Source organism: Myodes glareolus, chromosome 2 (assembly GCF_982192425.1).
Source record: "Myodes glareolus chromosome 2, mMyoGla1.1, whole genome shotgun sequence".
Taxonomy (NCBI): domain Eukaryota; kingdom Metazoa; phylum Chordata; class Mammalia; order Rodentia; family Cricetidae; genus Myodes; species Myodes glareolus.
Genome location: NC_142027.1, coordinates 52,745,150 through 52,766,169, shown reverse-complemented (window position 1 = coordinate 52,766,169; position 21,020 = coordinate 52,745,150). Strand labels below are relative to the sequence as shown.

Sequence of the window (21,020 nt, the reverse complement as noted above, 5' to 3'; positions counted from 1 at the left end):
TAAGCCTTTTAAGATGAACAAATAACATTGAGCTCATGGTAATGATGTGAGGTAGGACCTATAAAATTGTAGTAGGCTCTTTTATTTAATGATTACTAGAGTAGCTGTTCTTCTTGGACAGGTTTGATACCATAGAACCATTTTGGTTTCTTCTCTCCTTTCCCTAGGTAGTAACCAAATCTTTCCAATCATTCCCTAACAGCGACAGTCCCTGACACTATGGTTTTGTGCTGTATAATTTATTTGCATTCCTCTTCATCTGCACCTTCACTTGTAACACTGGTGTTAATATTTCTGTTGAAGGGTTAGCTTTAGAGATTTAGGTGAGCTCCTCGAGATCACATGACTAGTAAGTAGCTAGTCTGGCAAGAAAACCTAAGTCTGTCCAACTCTAAACCAGTTCTGTCCTCTGTCCCTCTTTCCCTCCCTCCTTCCTTCTTTCCTCCACTGTCAGATGAAATAAGTTTCCCAGTATTGTACACAGTAGCCTTGATGCCTCCAGGCTCATCTGGTCCCAATTGATCTGAAGTGTGAGTTCTGGTACAAGCACATCCTCTAGCTTCTTCTACAGAGGCTCCTGACAGCGCTCTGTTCACCTCCTGGTGTCACCAAGCATTTAGTAGCTCCCTCTCCAGCTTCATGTCTTACAGTCCAGCTGAAGATCTACATCATGTTCCTCCTACATACTGGGAAAGCCTTTTCATTTCATCGCTGTGGAAAGCATTGCTTGGATCAACTTTCATTAGTTGTATAAAAGCTATTCTGACTGGCCAAGTCTGTTATTATTTTTATTTTAATGAACACAATGAAAAGCCATGTCTCTGTTGAGATTGAATTCGTTTTATGTTACAAGCTGAGTGCATGTCATCAGAGTCGGTACTAGAGAGTTCATTTCGAACTTGCTGTGTCTTTGTGGCATCTTGAGTATAACATTTAGTTATTGGAATTTCTAACACATCTTGCAGCATCCCTGTTCCTTTCTGGATCACTGAGAGATGACTGTGTGGTGGGTAGAGAGCTCCCAGACATCTACTGCAGCATCACTCACTCAGGAGCCCTTGGGAGGGTTTTTAAGTCTAAACCATAACAGATAATATGAGGAGTACTTTGGGATTTTTAGGTTGATTTACAATTTTTTGTAGTTTTCATTTTTTGGGGGGAGATAAGATGGCATACATTTTAGAATCAGACAAAAAATATTCAATGATTGACAACAAATAAGACTTCAGGGCTAACCCTCTGTGTGTGTGAAATTACCCAAAGTGAGTATTCATGGCATTTTTAAAATTATGACTACCCACTAAATAAAGGCACATTTATAATAATAATAATTATTGTATTAACAGAATTAATAATAATTCTGTTCTTATTATAACAGAATCCACAGGGGTTTAGGATCAGGTTTTAGCGTTCTTTCCCAGTTGGGGTACTTGGGACTCAAGTTTTACAGCAGTAAGTTGTGACTAGACCCATGCAAAATCCATTCTGGATGCCCACTAGATACTTAGTGCCAAGGCTTTCATTGGGTGTTGGTTACATAGCTTCTGTCTTGAGTATACCAAATTTACAGACTCTCAAAGAAAAAGGAGATGTTGGACATGTTGTTTATACAAGTAGATGAGACACAGTGGTCACCCTTATGAGTCAGGGATTGATGGGAATCTTTTTCAAATCCAAGCTCCAGATGCTAGCCAGAAGTCATCCTGAGCAGGCCTTTCCAAGGCTGGTAATCTCAGGACAGCTTTGCTAATAATTATGAATTAAAAATTATGGACCATTCTTGCTCCTAATTACTCACAGTACTGTCTCCATGGGGATAAGTGTCAGAATTATTATTATTTTTTTTTTATTTTTCAAGACAGGATTTCTCTGTGTATCCTTGGCTGTCCTGGAACTCATTATGTAGACCAGACTGGCCTTGAACCACGGAGATCTCCCTGCCTCCTGAGTGCTGGGATTAAAGTTGTGTGCCACTGTTGACTGGCCATTATCAGAATTCTTATTTCATGTGCGTGTGTGTGTGTGTGTGTGTGTGTGTGTGTGTGTGTGTGTGTAAACCAGGGGTTAGGTGTGTGTGTAACCAGGGGTTAGCTTTGACTATTATTCCTCAGGGGCCCTCCATTTTATTTTTCAGCCGGTCTTTCACCTTGGTCTCATGCTCAATAAATATGTTAGGCTGGGTGGCCAATGATCCCTGCAGCTCTGCCTGTCCCCTCCTGGAACTGAAATTAGAAATACATACCACCATGCTGGGCTTCTTTGTTTTCTTTTCTAGAATGGTTCTGTTTATTTAAAGTTCAAAATAAGCAAAGCTAATCTATGATTACTGATGTCTGAAGTCAGAAAAGACATTCCCTTTTTGGGTGGGTCAGTGAACAGTTTCTGTCAGGTGTTAATGGTAGTTTTTTTTCCAATTTTAATATTTCTATCAATTTCATACAACGTATTTTGATCATATTCACCCTCCTTCCTTCTAACTCCTCCTAGATCCTCCGCTGTCTCCCTACCCTTTCCAACTCCATGTCCTTTTTTGCTGTTTATTTGTTTTTCTAAATGCTCTACCACGTCTAATTTGTGCAGATCATATACTCCTAGGAGTGGTACCGTCTCCTGAAGCATGCTTGACTTACTTTGGGCTACACCTTAAAATACTCTTTCTCCTAGTGGAAGAGCTGATCCTATCCCTCACAAGTTTCAGCACTCAGGACAGTGAGCCTTGTACCTCACCCTGGCAGCATAGCAGAGCTGGCCCTGGTGCTGTGGGTATAGGTGAGCTGGCCCTGAGGGCCTGAGCAGGAGAAGTGGCCCCATCCCTTGTTGCTTGCAACATTGGGAGAGCTACCCAGGCAGTGCCAGAAAGCTTATCCTGGTGGTGAGAATAAGGGAGAGCTGGCAGGTTGATCAAGCCAGCTACCACCTAGGCCCAGAACCAGTGCTATGAGTTGGCCCACCCCAACATCCACCCCACCTAAAAACTGCAGGAGTACGTAAAAGGGTGGTCCTGCAGATACAAAGCTTCAGGATCTCCGTGATACAGGGCAAAAACAGGATATCCAAGAGGAGTCCCACTGAGGGCCCAGTACTGACAAAGGCCTCAAACCAGACCAATGACTCATTGCAATGAACACTCACAAGTAAAAAGATATATGATCTAAAGGGTATACTGTGTGACTCACTGAGACACACTACAGCTTCCAAGATGAGATTTTCTTTCTTTTAGATCTTATTTTATCTTTTGGGGGGAGGTTACAAGGGCAGAGGGTAGATACTAGGAGACAAGGAGATGAATGGGATTGGGGTGCATGATGTCAAATCCACAAAGAATCAATAAACAGTTAAAAAGAAATTTAAAATCTGTCTCTCCCTTCCCTAGAAGTTTTTAACTGCCAATAGCCCCTAGAGGGAGGAGGCTCTGAGCCCAGCTTCCTCCATGTTAATGCTGACCAGCTTGATCTCGTGTGGGCCTCGTGCAGACTACCACAGCTGCCGTGACTTCATGGCTGCAACCGTCCTGTCAGGTCGAGACAACACTGCTTCATTCCTATTGTCCTGATTCCATGTTCTTACAAACTTTTTGATCCTTCTCCAACAATCGTCCCTGAGCTTCGGTGGCGAGTTGAGAGATAGATGTAGATGCTCCAGTCATGGCTGAACACTGAGACACATTCTCTACACTGTGATCAGGTCTGAATTTCTGTGTTCACCATCACCCATTTGCACTAAAAACTTCTCTGATGAGGTCTGGGAGCATCACTAATCTATGGATGCAGAGATAGGAATTTAGAGGCAGTTTGCTGTGACTATGGCCATTTAGCAGAGTAATAGTAGTATATTTATTCCTGTGGCCTAGGAGTTCCCCAGTTCTGGGCTCCTGAACAGATGTTAGAATACCAGGCACAAGCTTTCTCTAGTGGACTGGACTAAAATCGAATCAGAGAGCAGTTGGCTACTCCCATAACACCCTTGCATCTATTGCATCCGTGGGCATATTTTGCTACACTGGTCATTATTGTAGTTCACAGAGTTAACAGCTGGGGAAGACTGTTGAATACGTACTTGTCATTTGTGTGTGTGCATGCCCATGTGGAAGCTACCGTTTGACATTGGGTGTCATCTTCAATTGCTCTCCTGGATTTTTTGAGACAGAACAACCCTGCATTTTATCTGCATTTTTGTCATGAACATTGAATCCTTTCCAGCATGGTCTTTCAAAGGCTAGTAAAAGAGGCAGAGTCAGTTATGTATGCTGTACAGGATTTCTGGGGGACATCTGAGTGCACCTAGCTCCTCAGCTGCCCACGCCTTTCACAGGCCAGATGAGGTGGCCCCCCTGTGTGGAGCAAGTCCGTGAGGCTGGACCGGAGCCAGGAGAGCTGTAATAAGCAGGCCAGTGCCAGCTTCTGGCTCCTGGCTCCTTGGGTGGCATTCCTTCATTCCTCCAGCTTTAACTGTTTAAAAATCAATTAGCACCAGTCATTAGAACACAAGCCACACAGAGCTCATTGTCCTAGGAGTGGCTCTGAAGGCCCTGGGGCTCCAAGGGAAGTTTGGCTTCCCTTCTGCAAATAGAGTATATCAACATCCCCATTCTGTGGTTGGAGTGATGACTTCATGCCCAGGCCCTGACTCTTAAAATGCTTGGAGACATAGACTTGTACCCCCATTTTCTAGTTTTACCTACATGCTTGTCCGAGATGCCACTGTATCTTCATGGTCTTTGACAGCACTAAAATGGAAGGTGATTGTCTGAAGCTGCTTGTGATCACTCCCTGAATGGGTCCATGCTGTCTTCTAGTCCTTGTCCCGACACCTGGTTGCCCCGCTAGCCTTCAGGTCCAGTATTGCAAACAACTTTATGTTTTTCCACTTCTTTCCTCCTGGTCCTTCTTCTGGTCTATATTCAATGGTGTCAGAGACCCCTTTGCTCTAAAACCAACAAAACGTTTATCACAATGAACACAAGTGACTCTCTTTTATTCTGTTTTGCTGCTCAAAGAAAGAATTTCTGCTTGTACTTACTGTGTCTGGGCTTCAGCGTCCATCAGTACAGATTGTTATGTTTAGTTATAGAATGAATGTCTTTTTTGGCTTTGTATATTTTGAGATCCAGTCTCACCATGACGTCATGGGAGCTGGCTTCGTAGATCAAGCTGGCCTGGAACTTGAAATGGTTCCCCTGCCTCTGTGTTCTGGGATTACAGGTGTACCCCCATCACATCTGTCTTTATTCAATTCATTATTTTATGCATGTTCTCACCTCAGTTTTATCTCCTGAATCTCTTTAGTAACTTACATCGATGAAGATGAGAATGAAATACCTGAATTATCGTCAAACAAAACATTCTTCATCATGCTCAAGATTCCGGAGGAGTGTGCTAATGAAGAGGACTTGCCTCACTTGCTCACGGAAAGGGTGATTATGCCTTATGTGTTGTCTATGGAGGTCTTAACATTGCATTATGAGTTCTGTTAGAGCAGTTGGCAAAGCTCTAGAGTGAGCAGCAGAAAAAAATGCTCGCCAATGGGTCTTCTGTGTGGCAAAGCCACCAGAGGTTGATGTTAGGTCTTTTCTTTAATTGCTCTCAATATTTTTTGAGATAGAATTTCTCCCTGGGAACCAGAGAACACCCAATTTGGCTAGGGTGACTGACCAGTGTGTCCCAGGGATCCTGCTGTCCCTGCCTCCCCAGCACTATGATTACTGGTGGGTGCTACTATGCCTGATGTTTTATGTGAGTTCTGGAGATTGGACTCAGATCCTCTTGCTTAAGCAACAAATACTTTATGAATGAGTCATCTCCCCAGTTTTTCACACAGTGTTCTTCATCTACAAAGGAGGTACATCTAAACTATGAGGAGTTGGGGGTGGAAGCAGATGAAGGAGCTGATACTCAGGATAGTTATAAAATAAGGGCAAAGATGTTACAGTATATATATATATATATATATATATACACACATATATGTGTGTGCATATATACACATATATACATACAGGATATATATATATATATATATATATATATATATATATATATATATATACATTTTCCTTGTAAAGGACAGGAAGATGGAAGAACAGGATATGTATCTATTTCAAGGATCTGTGCAGTGGTATCTGGGCTTGAGTATGCTGTATTGAGGATACATAGGGGTTAACCTAGACAGGAAAATAGGGGGTAGGTCATGGGATCTCCCCACCTTTGGGCAGACTATGTAAAGATTTTAGTTGTAGACTGACAAGGCTAGATTTTCATTTTCTTCCTCCTGTGTGGTTCTGGACAATACTTGAAGAGACTAGTTTTGAGACAGTGCAGTAGTGTGCATCTGAGAAATGAAGGCAGTTTCAATTGGGGCAGCCTTGAGGGCGGTAAGAAAGAGTTCAGATTTAAGGCATCTTTCCTCAGAGGACCTGAGTGACTGGAAAGTGGTAAAGAAGGGATAAAGAAGCTGGGTACCTCCAGCCTCCTGGTTGGAAGGTTGGGTACATGATCTGTGGGATGGGAAATGTAGAAGAGTCTTCTGCAAGATGGAAGCTCTGCAGACAGATTGAAAATTTTGTGGGTCAGTCTTGGCTACCAAAGATTGGAGTTCATGCCAGACCCAGGAATATTCTGAGGCAGAGTCTCCTATGTAGCTCACACTCCTCTTGGTTGCCAGGTTCCTGTTTTAAGCTCTCCAGTGCTAGCTACAGGAATGTACCATGCAAAGCTTGATTGGCTTTATTCCTCTCCAAGACATGTGAAACACCTTAATCCATAAAGGAATAAATCCTCTGGTCTGAGCAAAGGAGTTTGGTCTTATAGAACTAGAAGGGCTTGAAGAAGGGAGTCATGAGTCGAGAGAGGTTAGGTCATCCAAGGGGACACCCTTGGAAAGTGGAGACAGAGAGATAGAATGGCAGAAAATAACTGGCTTGTTAAGCATAGGTTGGTTCAGGTTACTGGCTTTTACAAGAAAAAATAAAGCCTTGAGGGAACGTCATTTTCAAGCAAGTTGAAACTGGCCTATCTGGATGTCACTTTAATCCTGATTTCCCAGACAGTTGGACATACATCCTAGTTTCAGCCTGGTAGCGTAGAAATCCAGCTTTGGTGACCTTGGTTTGATGTCTTAGCTTGTATAGGAGGGTAATAACAATGGCAAAGACTTCCTGCATTTTTTAATTATTTAAAATATTTTATTTATGAGAATGCATGTGTGCCTTTGTGAGTTTATATGCATCACATGCATGCCAGTGTCCATGGAGGCCAGAGGATGTCATACACCAGACCTGGAGAGAGATGGGTTGTGAGTCACCTGCTCTGGGTGCTGGGAAGCTAGGTTCTCTACAAGAGCAGTGAGTGGCTCTAACCACTGAGCTACCTCTCAAACTACCCTCTGATAATTTGTATTTGACAGTTCTCATCCTTTGGTTGGGCGCCACTCCAGGGAAAGTGTGACAAAAGCAGTGTACCAGAGCCACCCTCGGTTGTTGCCATTCTGAGATTCGGGTCTCATCACATCATTCCTTGCTCCGGGAGCCTTCTTGTCCATACAGTTCTCTGATACTTGTCATTCCAGCCAAGGATAGCACACTTGATGTTCAGCAGACTGTTAAGTGTTTTACTTTTGAGTAGGTACATGGGACAGCTAATGGCTCTAATTCCAGCCCTTAGGAGCCTGAGACAGGAAGATTGCAACTTGGCCTCCACAGTAAAGTTTCAGGCCAGCCTAGCCTGGAGTGAAATCCTGTTTCCAAAACCAAACCAAGCCAACCAAGCAACCAAACACACTCTGAAGAAATAAAAACATCCAAACAAAAACACTTCTTAAAACTTTTGTTCTTCTCTCTTACATTACATCCCAACTGCAGTTTTTCCTCCCTCCACTCCTGCCAGTTTCTCTCTCAACATTCCCTTTTCTCAGATCCCCTGTTTCCCTAAAAAACAAACAAACAAACAAACAAACAAACAAAAAACCAGGCCTCTCAAGGGTATCCACAGAACATGGCCTAACAAGGTACTATAAGATTAGGCACAAACCCTCGTATCAAGACTGGATAAGGCAACCCAGTAGGAGGAAAAGGGTCCCCAGCACAGGTGAAAGAGTCAGAGACACCCCTAGTCCCACTGCTGGGAGTCCCACAAGAACACCAAGCTATGCAACCATAAGATATATGCAGAAAGCACAGGTCAAACTCATACAGGGTTTGTGTTTGTCACTTCAGCCTCTGTGAGCCTCTATGAGTCCCGTGAGCCGTGTTCTTGCGGTGTCTTCAACCCCTTTGGCTATGCTCATAGACTGCTCAGTTGTCATCAGAGGGATGTCATCCAGCAACTGATGGCAGCAGAGTCAAACATTAGATGGAACCAGGAGAACCCTGCAGAAGACAGGGAGGAGGGAATGTAGGAACAAAAACAGTTTTTAGAGGCTATTGTACACCATAAACATTGCTATTACAGCTGTCAGGCGGACATTGCCTAGCAATGAGACTCTTAGAGTGTGCACTAACTGTGCACCAGCCATACATTACAACTTTTAATTTACAATTTTAGCTTTGACATTTTGCTGAGCATCTGCTATGTTCAGAGTGCTAGATCCTAGGGTGGATTTCGGAAGGAATGTAGGGAAAGAGCAGGTTGGAAATAATAGTGGGTGTTGGGGAGGTGGCTGTGGAAACAAGGGGACCTGAATTTGGATCCCCCAAACCCATATAAAGCAGCCAGGCATGGATGCCTGAATCTATAATCCTATTGTTGGGGTGAATGAGTCAGGAATGGGAGGCTGGAAGACCCCTAGAGCTTGTTGGCCACCTAGTCTAATTGTTTGATGAGTTCTGGATTCAGGGAGGGACACTAGCTCAAAAGGCAAAATGGAGAGCAACAGAGAAAGAAGACTTCTGGCCTTCATACAGGCAGGTGCGCACGCACACACACACACATACACACACACAAAACATACACTCCTAAGTTTTTATGAGGAATGATAGGCATAGTCTACAAGAAGAGAGGCATCTGGTTACTATTTATTACCAGTATTTTTAGTGCTTGAGAAAACATCCTCCATCTACCATCACCTTCCCTTCATACTGAGCAGTGAACGTTGCCTTCTAGAACCTGAATTTCCCCTCGTTCATCATCCACCTTCTTCATACTGGAGCTCAAGAACTGAGGTGACTTCTTTGGCCCCCGAAGCTCTTATCATGTTATGTTCTTTCCTTTCCTGATACTTCAGTGAAAGACACATCCCTCACCCTGGCTTCATGTCTGTCACATATAAAAGTGAATTTGGCCCTCAGAATCTACAAGCTGTGTATGAAGAAACTGGCAAGTTTGTAACCTCTTGGAATACTGGTTCTTAACCTGTAGAAAGGGAGTGACAAAATTCCTCTCAGGTGGAGTTCTTTTAAAGGTTCCATTTCTGAGATTAGAACTGTACAAATCCTGAGTACCACTGAATTTGCACTGAGTTAGGTGGGAGTGCTTGGTTGTGCAACCTCCTTGAGATTAGGGAGGAAAGAAGAAGGTTCTACTGGGTGTTGTATGTTACAGTGCTTATTACTGGGTCAATTCATGGCTCACCAGGCCTTCCTGGTATACCTGAAGATGTTTAGCCTACCACAAGCTCACCACTGGTGAAGTGAGAAGCCCAGAATAGTGTTCGGGTGGAGGCTGCAGGCTAAGCAGGAGTGGGTCCGGTCTTCCTTTTGATGTAGCTGTGACTTTAATTCCAGAGCTGTGCTCATGCTGAAAGTGGTACCAGATCCCAGCCCCCTGCTGACTTACCCTAGAACTAGTGCATTGGGGAACAAGATTTTAATTTTCCAATGTTAATGCAGAAGGAACATTGTAAATTTCATCTGCCATGTGTTCTCTAGTACAAAGGAGCTAGGATTTGTATCTCTGAACCTTGATGGGAGAACTAATCAATGCTTAGAAAATCAGCCTGGAGAGATGCCACAGTGGTGAAGAGCACGTTTTGCTCTTGCAGAGAACACAGGTTTGGTTCCCAGTATTCACATGTCAGCTCATAACATCTGTAATTCTAGCCCAGGGAATCTGATGCCTTCTCCTGCCTCCATGAGCACCATGTACCTGTGCAGTACCCATACAGACAAATGCAGACAAAATGCACAGGAAAGCAAAAATAATTTTTCAAGGTCAGAAACACAATGATGTCACATAATGCCAATAACTACTGTCTGGAAATAAAACCAACCACTCCAAATAGATAGGGAAAAGCTAAGAAAAGGAAATGACAGATGATTCAGAGGTAAGAGGTCTGAGAAAGTTAAACATCTAGAAAGGTACTCCCCCTATAGTAGGACAGGCAGGATACACAGTGTGACACATGGTCCTACATCCCCAAAGGTGGGAAGATTTTAAGTTGAGTAAGAGTAAGGGGAGTGCAATAGGAATGAGTGCACGGAGGAGAGAAAAATGGAGAACACTCCGCAGGAATGAGCTGAGCTGAAGATGCAGCTGCTTTTGGACCAGTAGTTCCACTTCTTGCCATGTGCCTCGGGGAGATTCTCACATGAACAAAGCGGTGCACAGAAATGTCTGGGGATGATTACGTCAGCATAGTTTATGGTAAAGACAACATGGAAGGAAGTCACATGGTCATCAGTGGGGAAACGGATGAGCTGGGGGTAATGATGTAATGTAATCTCTGTGGGAGACTGAAGGGCCTTCACCGATGTGTTTCTTAGACATGAATCTCAATGTAATTTTCAGCAAAAAAAAAAGTAAGTCTTAATTTGCTCACAATGGGACACATCTCTGGTCTCAGCTATGTGGGAATGTGAGGCAGGAAGATACTGAGTCAGCAACCTGAGACCAGCTTGATCAAGCTGTTGAGAACATGTCTGAGCATAAATAAAATGTTGTTATGATTCTATGAGAAGTAGTGATTTCTAAGCATAGGTGAAGAAAGGATGTATATCAATGTCAGGGTGTTGGTCGGTGCCACAGAAGGAAGAAAGAATGCCTAATTCTTAATTTATGGTTTCCAGACTTTTGGTGGTGTGAAATCACACATATACAGCCTTTCTGGTTTCGGGTTTAATGACAATACTTAGACAATTTGTACGAGTAGAGCACCTTATTATAAAATGGGCTTTGTGTTAGATGGGTCTGTCCAGTTGTAGGCCAACAAAAGAAAGTGTTTTGGGCGTCTTTAAAGTAGACTAGGCTAGGCTTGATATTGAGTATGTTAGATGTATCAAGTGCATTTCAACCATTTTTAATTAGAATACAAAGTAAAAAAAGTGGTATTTTCATATGCTTACAGTTTTGTCCGTTTTTTCACTAGCTCCTCTCCCCTGTCTCCCGGCCACCATCTTTGCAGTATTGGTCTGTCCTTAGAATTCCCTTCCTCCTTCCCATCACAATGTATTCTATTGGCCTCCCCATCCCCTCTCTCTTCCAGATTCATTTGCCCAATCTCATGGGCCTCATTTTGGTTTTGCATCCTCTACCTACCCTTACCCCCTCGTTTGTATATTTCCGACTTTTGGTAATTTCAACCCATGAATTGGTTTACTAGAAAATAACAATAAAATAATAATAAAACAACCATAGACTATGGAGCTACTGCACAGCCAAATGTGAAGGCCTGAGGCGCAGGTGTTGAAAACATGGGCGTTATCATTTTTAGGATGCATGCAATATTTACTGCAAAGCCTCCATATCTTTGAAACTTCATCATTTTGTTCCCTTGCCTGGGGCAGTGCTGGACCTGACACTCAGGATAGAGCTTTCTCCTACCAATGAAGTTATGCAGAAGAAAAAAAGAAGTCCATGACCAGTGATGTCCCTGGTGCTGAGTGGCATATGCTGAACTGATCCCTCCCCTTTTCTTCCCTCACTTCCTGAGCAGTTTGTGGTGCCTCTGTGAGCTTCTGCTTGAGGATCACTGACCATAGTACCACTGAGGATACCAAGTGTCATCTCAGCTCCTAAGTGATGTAGACAATTCCCAGTGAGTTACTTGGACCTTATCAATAAGCCCATTTTTACTTTTTATTTATTTATTTTTTGACAGAGTCTTGTGCAGCTTGGCTGACCCAGAACTCACTAAGGAGACCAGGCTTACCTTGAGCTCCTGGGCAGTCTGGCTTCCTCAGCTTTCTGAATGCTGGGATTATAGGCATGTACTTGACTCTCAATGAGACTCTATTTTGAACACTGAACTCATTGAGTTTTAGCTTGAGCTTTGATCTGTGGTCAGCTTCCACTGTCTTACTCTTAGTCTAGAGCTCCTAGACAAGTGAATGCCTACCCAGAGTGAATTCCCCTTTGTCCGGAAGTCCTTTGCTTCTGTAGCTGACTTGTGAGATGATCACCAGTGACTTGTGTGTTTTTTCTTGCTGTGTGTTTAGCTCACGGACGTGTATACACAGTCACCGTCGCTGAGACGCTATTTCACCTCTGCTGACATCGTGGACTTCAGGTAATGTCGGGGACCAGCCACAACAAAAATACCTCCTCCCAGGGTAAAGGCATGGGGATTAGAAATATAGTAAAGAATATGAAGACTTAAATGAAAATAATAAAATGGAGAAACATATAGGATTAGGAGGGAACTCCAATGAGTATTGAAATTTTGCCTGTTTTGCCCACATTTAATTTCCAACTGCTTAAAATACCCCTGACCCCAAAAGGTAGGAGTAAGACAAAAGACTGCATTAACATGATACAAGGGAATGAACATACCACTTGAAAGTCACAGGCTACATTCATAGTTAAATGTTATTTTGCTAGAACAAAACAAGTCATGCTTACACCCTAGACCAAAATATTTCTGGAGGCAAACCACTCCCTGGGTGGAATCCAAAGTTATCTCCATAAAGGGAACTGGAACTTAGTTGGATCCTTAGACTCTTGTTTGAGGTAGGAACAAACCACTTCTCTTTTCCTGGAGCACAAGGTCTGGCAATTAGCCACACCTGTTGACAATAACCTTGAGAGAGCAGAACTCTCTGTTCAATAACTAGGTGGGACCTTTGTTTGAAGGAGAAGCACAATAACCTTTAAGGAACTCCGGTAAAGCTCCCACCTTCTGACCTTTGGTCAACAGAAAGCAGGCTCACATTTTCGGGCCTCCACACAGTTAGAACACAGAGCTTTGCCTCTTGCTCAGAAGAACACCCATCCACCTGCCCAACCCGTCACTGTTTACCCACCCACGGTGATTTCCAAGAGTCTTGGTGCAGGGAAGGGGTCAACAATAGAATCACAGTGTTGTGCTGGACTAGGTACTGGAAACCCCTTAGCTCGGCTGGAACCTCACAACGCAGCAAAAATGGAAATGACAGGCATAGACATGAATGTAGGTCAGAAACAGACATAAATCTCAGAGGGTGGTATACTGGAAGAGACACGATCTATGTGCCACGAAAGAGACCTAGGATTCTATCCTCCTCATTTAATGTTAAGCATATAGAGACACACCTGTCAGTCAAGTCCATCTTCTGCCTCCTTTCTTTAGTGCTGCCACCAATGACTAATTACACTCACTTCTTCAGAATTAACAACCCTAACAGTTTGCCTTGATTTTTTTCTGTGTACATTTTTACTATACACAGTATGCATATATATATATGCCCATGTATATATGCATGTATATATGTATACAGTTTTTTATTCCATAAAATTTTTAATAGTTTGGAAATATAGACCAAAGTGTGTGTGTGTGTGTGTGTGTGTAAAAAGTCAGTTAATTAATTATAGTTTTATATCATAGAGATTACTGCAAGTATTTTAGACAAGATTTATGTGACAAAGCCTTGTCATTTGTTCCTCGGGTGTCACTGAGAGGTCGTCATCAAAGTCAGTGTCTCTATTGCGATTCTCCCACTCAAGCTCATAGACCTGTGGGAAGCGTCTAACACCAGTGGTGACCTGATGTGGGAGGACGAGAAAGTATCTGAAGTCCAAGGCTGTCCTCATTCTTCTTCATAAGTCTCTATAGGCACCCACTGCCCAATTCTGACCATATTGCCTTCAATCATAAGTCACGGGCACACAAATGCATGTAGGAAAGGGAGAATTGCAAAGTTGGACCTCACACACTTGGCTTGATCCAACTTTCAAGGTCACTGCCCTTGCCCTTGAAAAGACATCTCCCATCCCTTGTACGCGTATTCACATCTACAGAGAGTTCTTTCCCTCAGACTAGGCTGGCCCAACAGGAACCTGAAAATACTGCTTGCTGTATCAGTCACTAGACCCACTCCAGTGGTGGACTGCTGTGGTAAAGCCCACAGAAAAGCAGCTCTCAAATTTCTGCTTTTTACAAATCAGCCGGGGGTGGGGTGGGGGCGGTTGGGGTTGTGGAGACAGGGGTCACAGGGATGGAGTTCTCAGACTGGGTCGGGCAGCTTGATGCTCTCCCTTTGCTTCCAGTTTGATCTTCTGAAAGTCTACCTCAGGTCATTTTCATCAACTAGCCCATGTCCTTAGCAGTGCGCGTACGGAACTGCCTGCCTGCCTGTCCATCCTCCGTGGTGATAAATCACATTGCTACGAGATTATATTCAGGTCACTCTCAAACTTGGGTAAATGGACTGGAGACAGAAAATGGGATTTTAAGACTGCCTTTAGTGGCATCCTGGTACCTGGGCGTTGTTAGAGTCTAAACTTCATTATTTATTTGGTTCACAGAACTTGGCACACTTCTTTGCTATTGGGGAACGTTTGCAAATTGAGTTATCAGACCCTGCATTATAAAATGTATAGACAGGAGCCTATGTGACGTCTGGCCTCAAGAGGGAGCTCTTTGCCTGTCCTTAGCAGGGTAGTGGCCCAATTAACTCCAGAGACGGAAGCCTCTGTAATACTTTGCCTAGAAGAATCTGTCTAATGTGACTGCTTATTGATTTGTTTTTTTATTGCTGAGCCTAATCTGGGTCATCATAACCATATAACTAAAATAACTGTGAGGTAGCCTTTATAAGGCAGCTTATGCTACTAATTAAGGATAGACCTATAATTATTTTTCACTATAAAAAATTGGGAAAATGTGTGCTAAAAGATGAAAAGGTTAGGGCCTCCTTGGGGTTGGAAATTCCTTAGGTTTCATTAATAAAAGATTAATAGTTTGTCATCATGTCTTAGGGGGCTCTGGAAGTGGATATAGGGGAGCATTACCCCCAAACGCAGGAAGTAGGACTCACTGCTGGAGCACAGGGCAATATTTTTGGGGGGGGGGGATCACGAGGTCTGGAGCTCGCTCAGGGTAATAAGTCATGACTCAGACCATAATCATGTTTATAGGTTAACTGGTTAAACCTGGGAGAGGGTGTGATCAAAGTGTGTGTGCGCGTGCATGTGTGTGTGAGAACTTACGAAAGAATAAATAAACAAACACTTTTAAAAAACTCATTAAACTGACTAGCTCTGATGCATACATGTAGTGGCAGCACTGAGAACAAGGAGATGAGCATAGAGGAGGAGGAGAGCTTCCTGTTGACCCCTCCAGGATGAAAGGCTGATGTAGGTGGGCGCTGCGCCAACTCTCAGTCTTTCTTTATATAGCTGGACTGTATCCTTCCCTTCCAAAGGTGGACCCCTACAGTGTGAGCAGTTGGTGGTGGTTGTGTGAGGGCCTGTGGTTGCGGGGTCAAGGGCAGTGCATTCTCTCAGGCTAGTGCACCCTCGGAAGCTGCTTACAGGAAGATGTGGAGCGAAAGAAGTGTTAATGCTGAGAGTGGCTTCTGAGCCTCACTGTAATTCGAGTTAGTCACTGTAATGTCTGTCTGTCTGTTTCAATGATTTGGCCTCCAGCGTTGAAAACGCCACGGTTACCTACCACTTGCAGTTCGGAGTTCCAGCCGAAGATGATGGCTTCATGGAGTTCATGATGAGTAAAGAACTGGTGCTTGGCATTGTGCGGCAGAATTTCCACGACAAGAATCTGGCTAGCTGTGCGGGTCTCGGGCTGGACCCAGAATCTCTCTGGCTCTATGGTAAGTAGAGAAAGCAAAGAATTAGGACCTGGAATGCTAAGCCAGTGGACTGGGGCAGATGACCTGGCTTGGCTGTATTGCTGCCTTGCCTTGTGCCAAACCGTTATTCTGCTCACTCTTCCACAAGCCCGTCTCTTTCTCCAGAGTTTCCAGCCTGCAAGCAGACAGAATAGTGAGAAAGCAGTGTAGGGAAAAGTAGGCCTTGGGGACTAGACACCCCACACAGAACAGCAAACTCTCCCCGTAGTGCCCACCAGGGCCAATGTGAGGACCTCCACCTAAGCCGCCATGTCCCTTGTGCGTTTCTCCTGGCACGCTGAAGGTGGTCTGAGGTGCTCATATGTTAGCTATTGCCACAGTTGGGGTACAAAGAAGGGCCAAATGTCAAAATGCCTTGACTGTCCAAAAGACGATCACATATTTGTCATCAAGCCTACCAAAATAAATGAATATCCACTTAGTTTGCAAATAAAAATATAAATTATTTTGCAAATAAATTAGCATCCAAAAAGGGAAATGCTATTTGCCTTTTGAAGAGTGTCCGGTGGGCATGCATCCTACCTAAACGCACGAGTGTATTTGTGCATGCACACAGGGAGTAAAGTTTCTCTATTCACAATTAATGGTCATTCCAACTTGATCTACTATTATATGCTCCAGAAAGCCACATGTTTCAATAAATGTTGAAGATAATTTTGGTTTCTGAAAATTAGCGACTGGCCTAGTTTCACTTCTGTTGCTGGAATAAAACCTGATTTGAGGTTCCAGTTTGTGACTGAAGCGAACTCGGGGCAGCAGGAACTTCAGGTTTCTCATTACTATCATAACCACAGTCAAGAAAGGAATGCACTGACGCTCAATGCTCAATTGCTTTCTCTACTCTCACCCCATCCAGAGCTCCAGACTGCAGAGTGGTGCTGCCCCCTTTCAGACAGAGTCCTCTCACATTAATTAAGGCAATCAACACAGCACCCCCACCTTCAGACAGGCCCACAAGCCAAGGGCAACCCCTCATTGAGATTATTTTCCTAGGTGATTCTAGTTCAGGTCAAGCTGACAGTGGAAACTAGGCAGGGCGGTAACTTTGGATTGTCTTTGTTTTCTTTCTAGAATGAAGTGGTGGAGGTTGGTCTGTGTCAGAAAGCAATGCTCTGCAGTTTCAGGAGGAAGAAAATTCAAAAACATGTCTTGAAGGGACCGGCAGGAAGAGACAGTCCATCTTGTAGTGACCAGCAGGAGGAGACAGACAGTCCTCCCACTCATGCTGCACAGACAGGGAGCCTGGCTCCATTTGATGACTTCGTGAGAGCTGTCCCAGCTGGATTCAGGAGCTAGATGAGGTCTGGGGTGAACCGAAGATCCACAACCCAAGATTTCTGCTGCCTTTGAAGCACTGGCTGCCTCTGCTCGAGCATGGATGCTTTTCCTGTAGTACAAGCAGAGTACCTGGCTCTTAACCTGTGTTCATGGGGCAAGGTGACAGCAAGTAGTCAGGGGATGGGGAACCGAGACAATGGTTCATTCAAGCCCTCTTTCCACTCACAATTATATTTGATAGACCTCTAAGCAAAGGAAGGGAGGAGCAGGAAGTTACTTCCAAGACCTGAGGACCATAACTCTTCATCTACCTCCACCACCTATACCTGGGTGTATGGACAACTGAGCTCAATCACATCACTGTGTGTTACTTACAGAAATAAGTTCGATGCATCTTGTTTCTCATCTCTTCGTTGTTCCTGAGATGCCTCAGTATCTTTTTTTTTTTTGAAAACATAAGTCTGTGAGTTTTGAACATGCTACCATCTTTTAAGGTTGCCACCCATTCAGGTTTTTATTCCTATCATTGCTGGATCATTAGGACTGCTTAATTTCTGCTACTGATACCGCATACTGGCTTTGCATTGACTGGCATCACCAGCCTTTCTGTAGGACACAGTTTCATGACTTGTTACTTGTGTGTCTTACTGCAGATGGCTGCTAAGCAGCGACTCTCTGTCCTTTTGAAACTGTCAAAAGAGGCATGCCTGTCCTTTGGCAGGCCACGAGGAAGTTAGTGACTGTATCAGTCACCTGCAGATAGAGAATGCCTGTCATGAGGAAATAGTATATTTGTTTTATTGGGGGAAATTGTCTTCCTGGAAATTCTGGGGTAGAGAGTTTCATTGTAGAGTGAGAAATTCCCAAGCCTGATACCTCAGATGGATTAGCCATGAATGCAGGCAGCTATGTATGAATCTACATCAAGTGTAGGGTTCTGAACAATGTGAATTTACTTTCTTATTTATCTACTATATGTTATAGTAATAATAATTTCTACATAGTAATTTATTGTTTCATTTTCAGTATAGTTCCTTAAACTACTAAAACAGGTGAATTTTTCTTCTTCCCCTTTATTTTTTTATGTCAAATGTGAACTTCTCTGTGCCTGTACTTTTTGGAAAGTAATGAGGAATTTTAATATATAATGCCTTAGAAACATTGACAATAAATTATTATCTTTTTTTTGCAACTGTGTTGTTTTAGTATCTGCCTCTTAGGCCTTCCTCTCTTAAGACTATATGTTAGGTGGGCTTTGCCTTGCAGAAAATGTGGGTAGAAGTGATTGTGTGTCGGAGGCAGCTTTCTCTTCTGTGTGAATAGAACGAAGCCCAATTGAACCAGGCTGTGCTGGAATTGGCTGTGGCCTTTAATTTCTCTGCAGTCCTTCTTGGGCAAAGTATTACAGTATCAATCTGCAATGTCCCCCACTGACTTATGTGTTCAGCATAAGTGATACTCTTATAACTATTAGAAGGTGATCTTCACTGGTCCCAGGAGACAGCTACAGGCAACCACTGGAAGGTTGTAGCCCAGTCCACTTTGTCCAAGCTTTATTTTCTGCTTCTCAGTCCACCATAATGTGGAATTCTCCCCTTCCCTGCCATGTACACTTGCTGCCATTAATTCTGCTTTCCTTATGACGATGGACTGAAACCGTGAACCAAAATAAATCTTTTCTGCAGGAAATTGCAGCTTGGATGGGGCTGGAAGGATGGGTTTGTCCATATCTGGAGATGGGGTTGGGTTTTGTTCCTCTTTTTTTTCCAGGAGAAGCTAAGATAAAAATAACTTAGTTTTGATTTTGACCACTTGACCCTTGAGAAGACTTTTCAAGGTTTGACTTTTGGGTATAATACATAATGGGGAGCTAAAGCATACGGAGATGTTTGGTAAAAACAATCCTGTGCACATATGCATTGTCTTGTTATAGAAAGCAAGTTTGCAGTCACCACATATCTTAATGACCGGAACAATGCCTGGTGCATCATAAGGTTCAACAAGTACCTGTGAAATAATTGAAGGATGAAAAACTGTTACTTTCAGGAAGTCATTTAGCTATGGATAGAAACACTTGTCCTGTTCTCAACAAAACTTCTAGCCAGGTGTCTACCTTTATAACTTTGAAATTTAATTTTGTTGCAAAGATAATTTTTATCTTTTAAATATTTTACTTATTTGATTTTATTTATGAATCTGTGCTTGAGTGTATGTATGTGCACCACGTGTGTGTAGGAGTCCGAGGAGATCAGAAGAAGGCATCGGATCTCCTGGAACTGGAATTGTAGGCAGTTGTGAAAGTAGCAGTGGTGCTGGGACTGACCCTAGGTCCCCTGCAAGAGGAGCAAGCACTTTTAATCACTGAGCCATCTCTCCAGCCACCAGTAGATGTGAGTCATATGGTTTTGTGCATGCATAGATGGTACCAGTGAAGAAGAAAAAAAAACAAAAGAAGTTGCTAATGTGATTAGAGAAACAGGATCTGTGTGTATGAAACAGGAAACAGCAGAGAAAAAAATAGCCAGGTTTAACTGTAAACAATACAGACAAACTGTAGGGTTGTGGGTCAGAGAAAAGAATGGCCAGTGGAGTCTGCTTGAAGACTTTATGTGAGAAGTAGACTCAAGCTGACCCCAAAGTGCTAGTGAGATTTGAACAAGCAGAGTTGTCCTTTGTCCTTGCCCATGTGTCTTTTTTTGTTTGTTTGCTTTTTTATTTTTGAGACAGGGTTTCTCTGTGTAAGAGTCCTGGAACTCACTCGGTAGACTAGGCTACCCTTGAACTCACAGAGATCTGCCTGCTTTCTCCTCCTGAGTGCTGAGATTAAAGAAGTGGGCAACCAAGCCTGGCTTGCCCATTAGCCTGATAAAGTTAACATGGTTTTGTTTGTTTCTTTGCTGTACTGGGGATTGAACCTAGGATCTCACACATGCCAGACGAGTACTGTACCACTGAACTGTGTCTCCAGCTCCTTTTTAAAAGATGCAGATGCTTGACATGAACCCAGAGTTCAATGTGGGAGCAGTATCCCATTCTCCCTTCTCTCCCATCTTTAAATAAAGTACATGACCCTGTTGCTGCTCTCCTCATTCTGTATTCTGTGCATTCTTTAATGTCTTTTCTATGTTTATTGACAATGATCCACAACATCAGAAGGCAGCTCCACATTTTATAGCTAGAAACCAAAGCCTGGAGAGTGGGATGGGGGTGGGGAGATCATCTATGGTCCTACAGTTTGCGAAAGACAAAGCCTAGCCCATTGGGTAGTCACCCATGACGAGTGGCCACCCATCCTGGTGGTTGCCCTGAGTGCATCCTCAGTTCAGCTTTGGCATCAGAGAATCTGCCAGGAACACAAGTGATGTGGGGGAGAGAAGAATGAACAGATGTAGCCATCGGGCTGCAGAAAACTAATGAAAATGACTCTGTGGCATTTCTCCAGACATTGAAAATAAAAAGATTAGAAGAATAGGATTGATTTATATTGATCCATTTATTATTGAGCAGGACCAATATATCTTCAGATTTAGTCAAATGTGTGAACTTCAGAAGGCTCTGTTTGGAAAAGGGCCGCCCATGTGCAACAAGAGAGAATCTCGTTTCCTCTGTAGGCACTTCTGGTGACCTGGAAATGCAGTTGTCCCCTCCTAGTCTTCCATTCTGGTCCCCCCACCTATTCCCATCTGTCCTGCACCTCTCTATACCCTTCCATGCCTGTTCCTCCATGCCTTCTATCCTGCCCCCTACCCCA

At 43.4% G+C, this 21,020-nt stretch overlaps 1 protein-coding gene across 1 annotated transcript in view; it reads left to right on the top strand.

Annotated features, from left to right (window-relative positions):
* The window catches only part of C2H3orf52 (chromosome 2 C3orf52 homolog), a 32,440-nt gene extending 13,979 nt beyond the window's left edge, over window positions 1–18,461 (top strand). Inside the window, exons 3-6 of the mRNA XM_048454357.3 lie at window positions 5,286–5,413; window positions 12,365–12,435; window positions 15,771–15,952; window positions 17,063–18,461. Of these exons, the coding sequence (XP_048310314.3) occupies window positions 5,286–5,413; window positions 12,365–12,435; window positions 15,771–15,952; window positions 17,063–17,067 (386 nt within the window). The 3' untranslated portion in view covers window positions 17,068–18,461. The remainder of the gene's footprint in view (window positions 1–5,285; window positions 5,414–12,364; window positions 12,436–15,770; window positions 15,953–17,062) is intronic.
* Window positions 18,462–21,020: the final 2,559 nt, after the last annotated feature.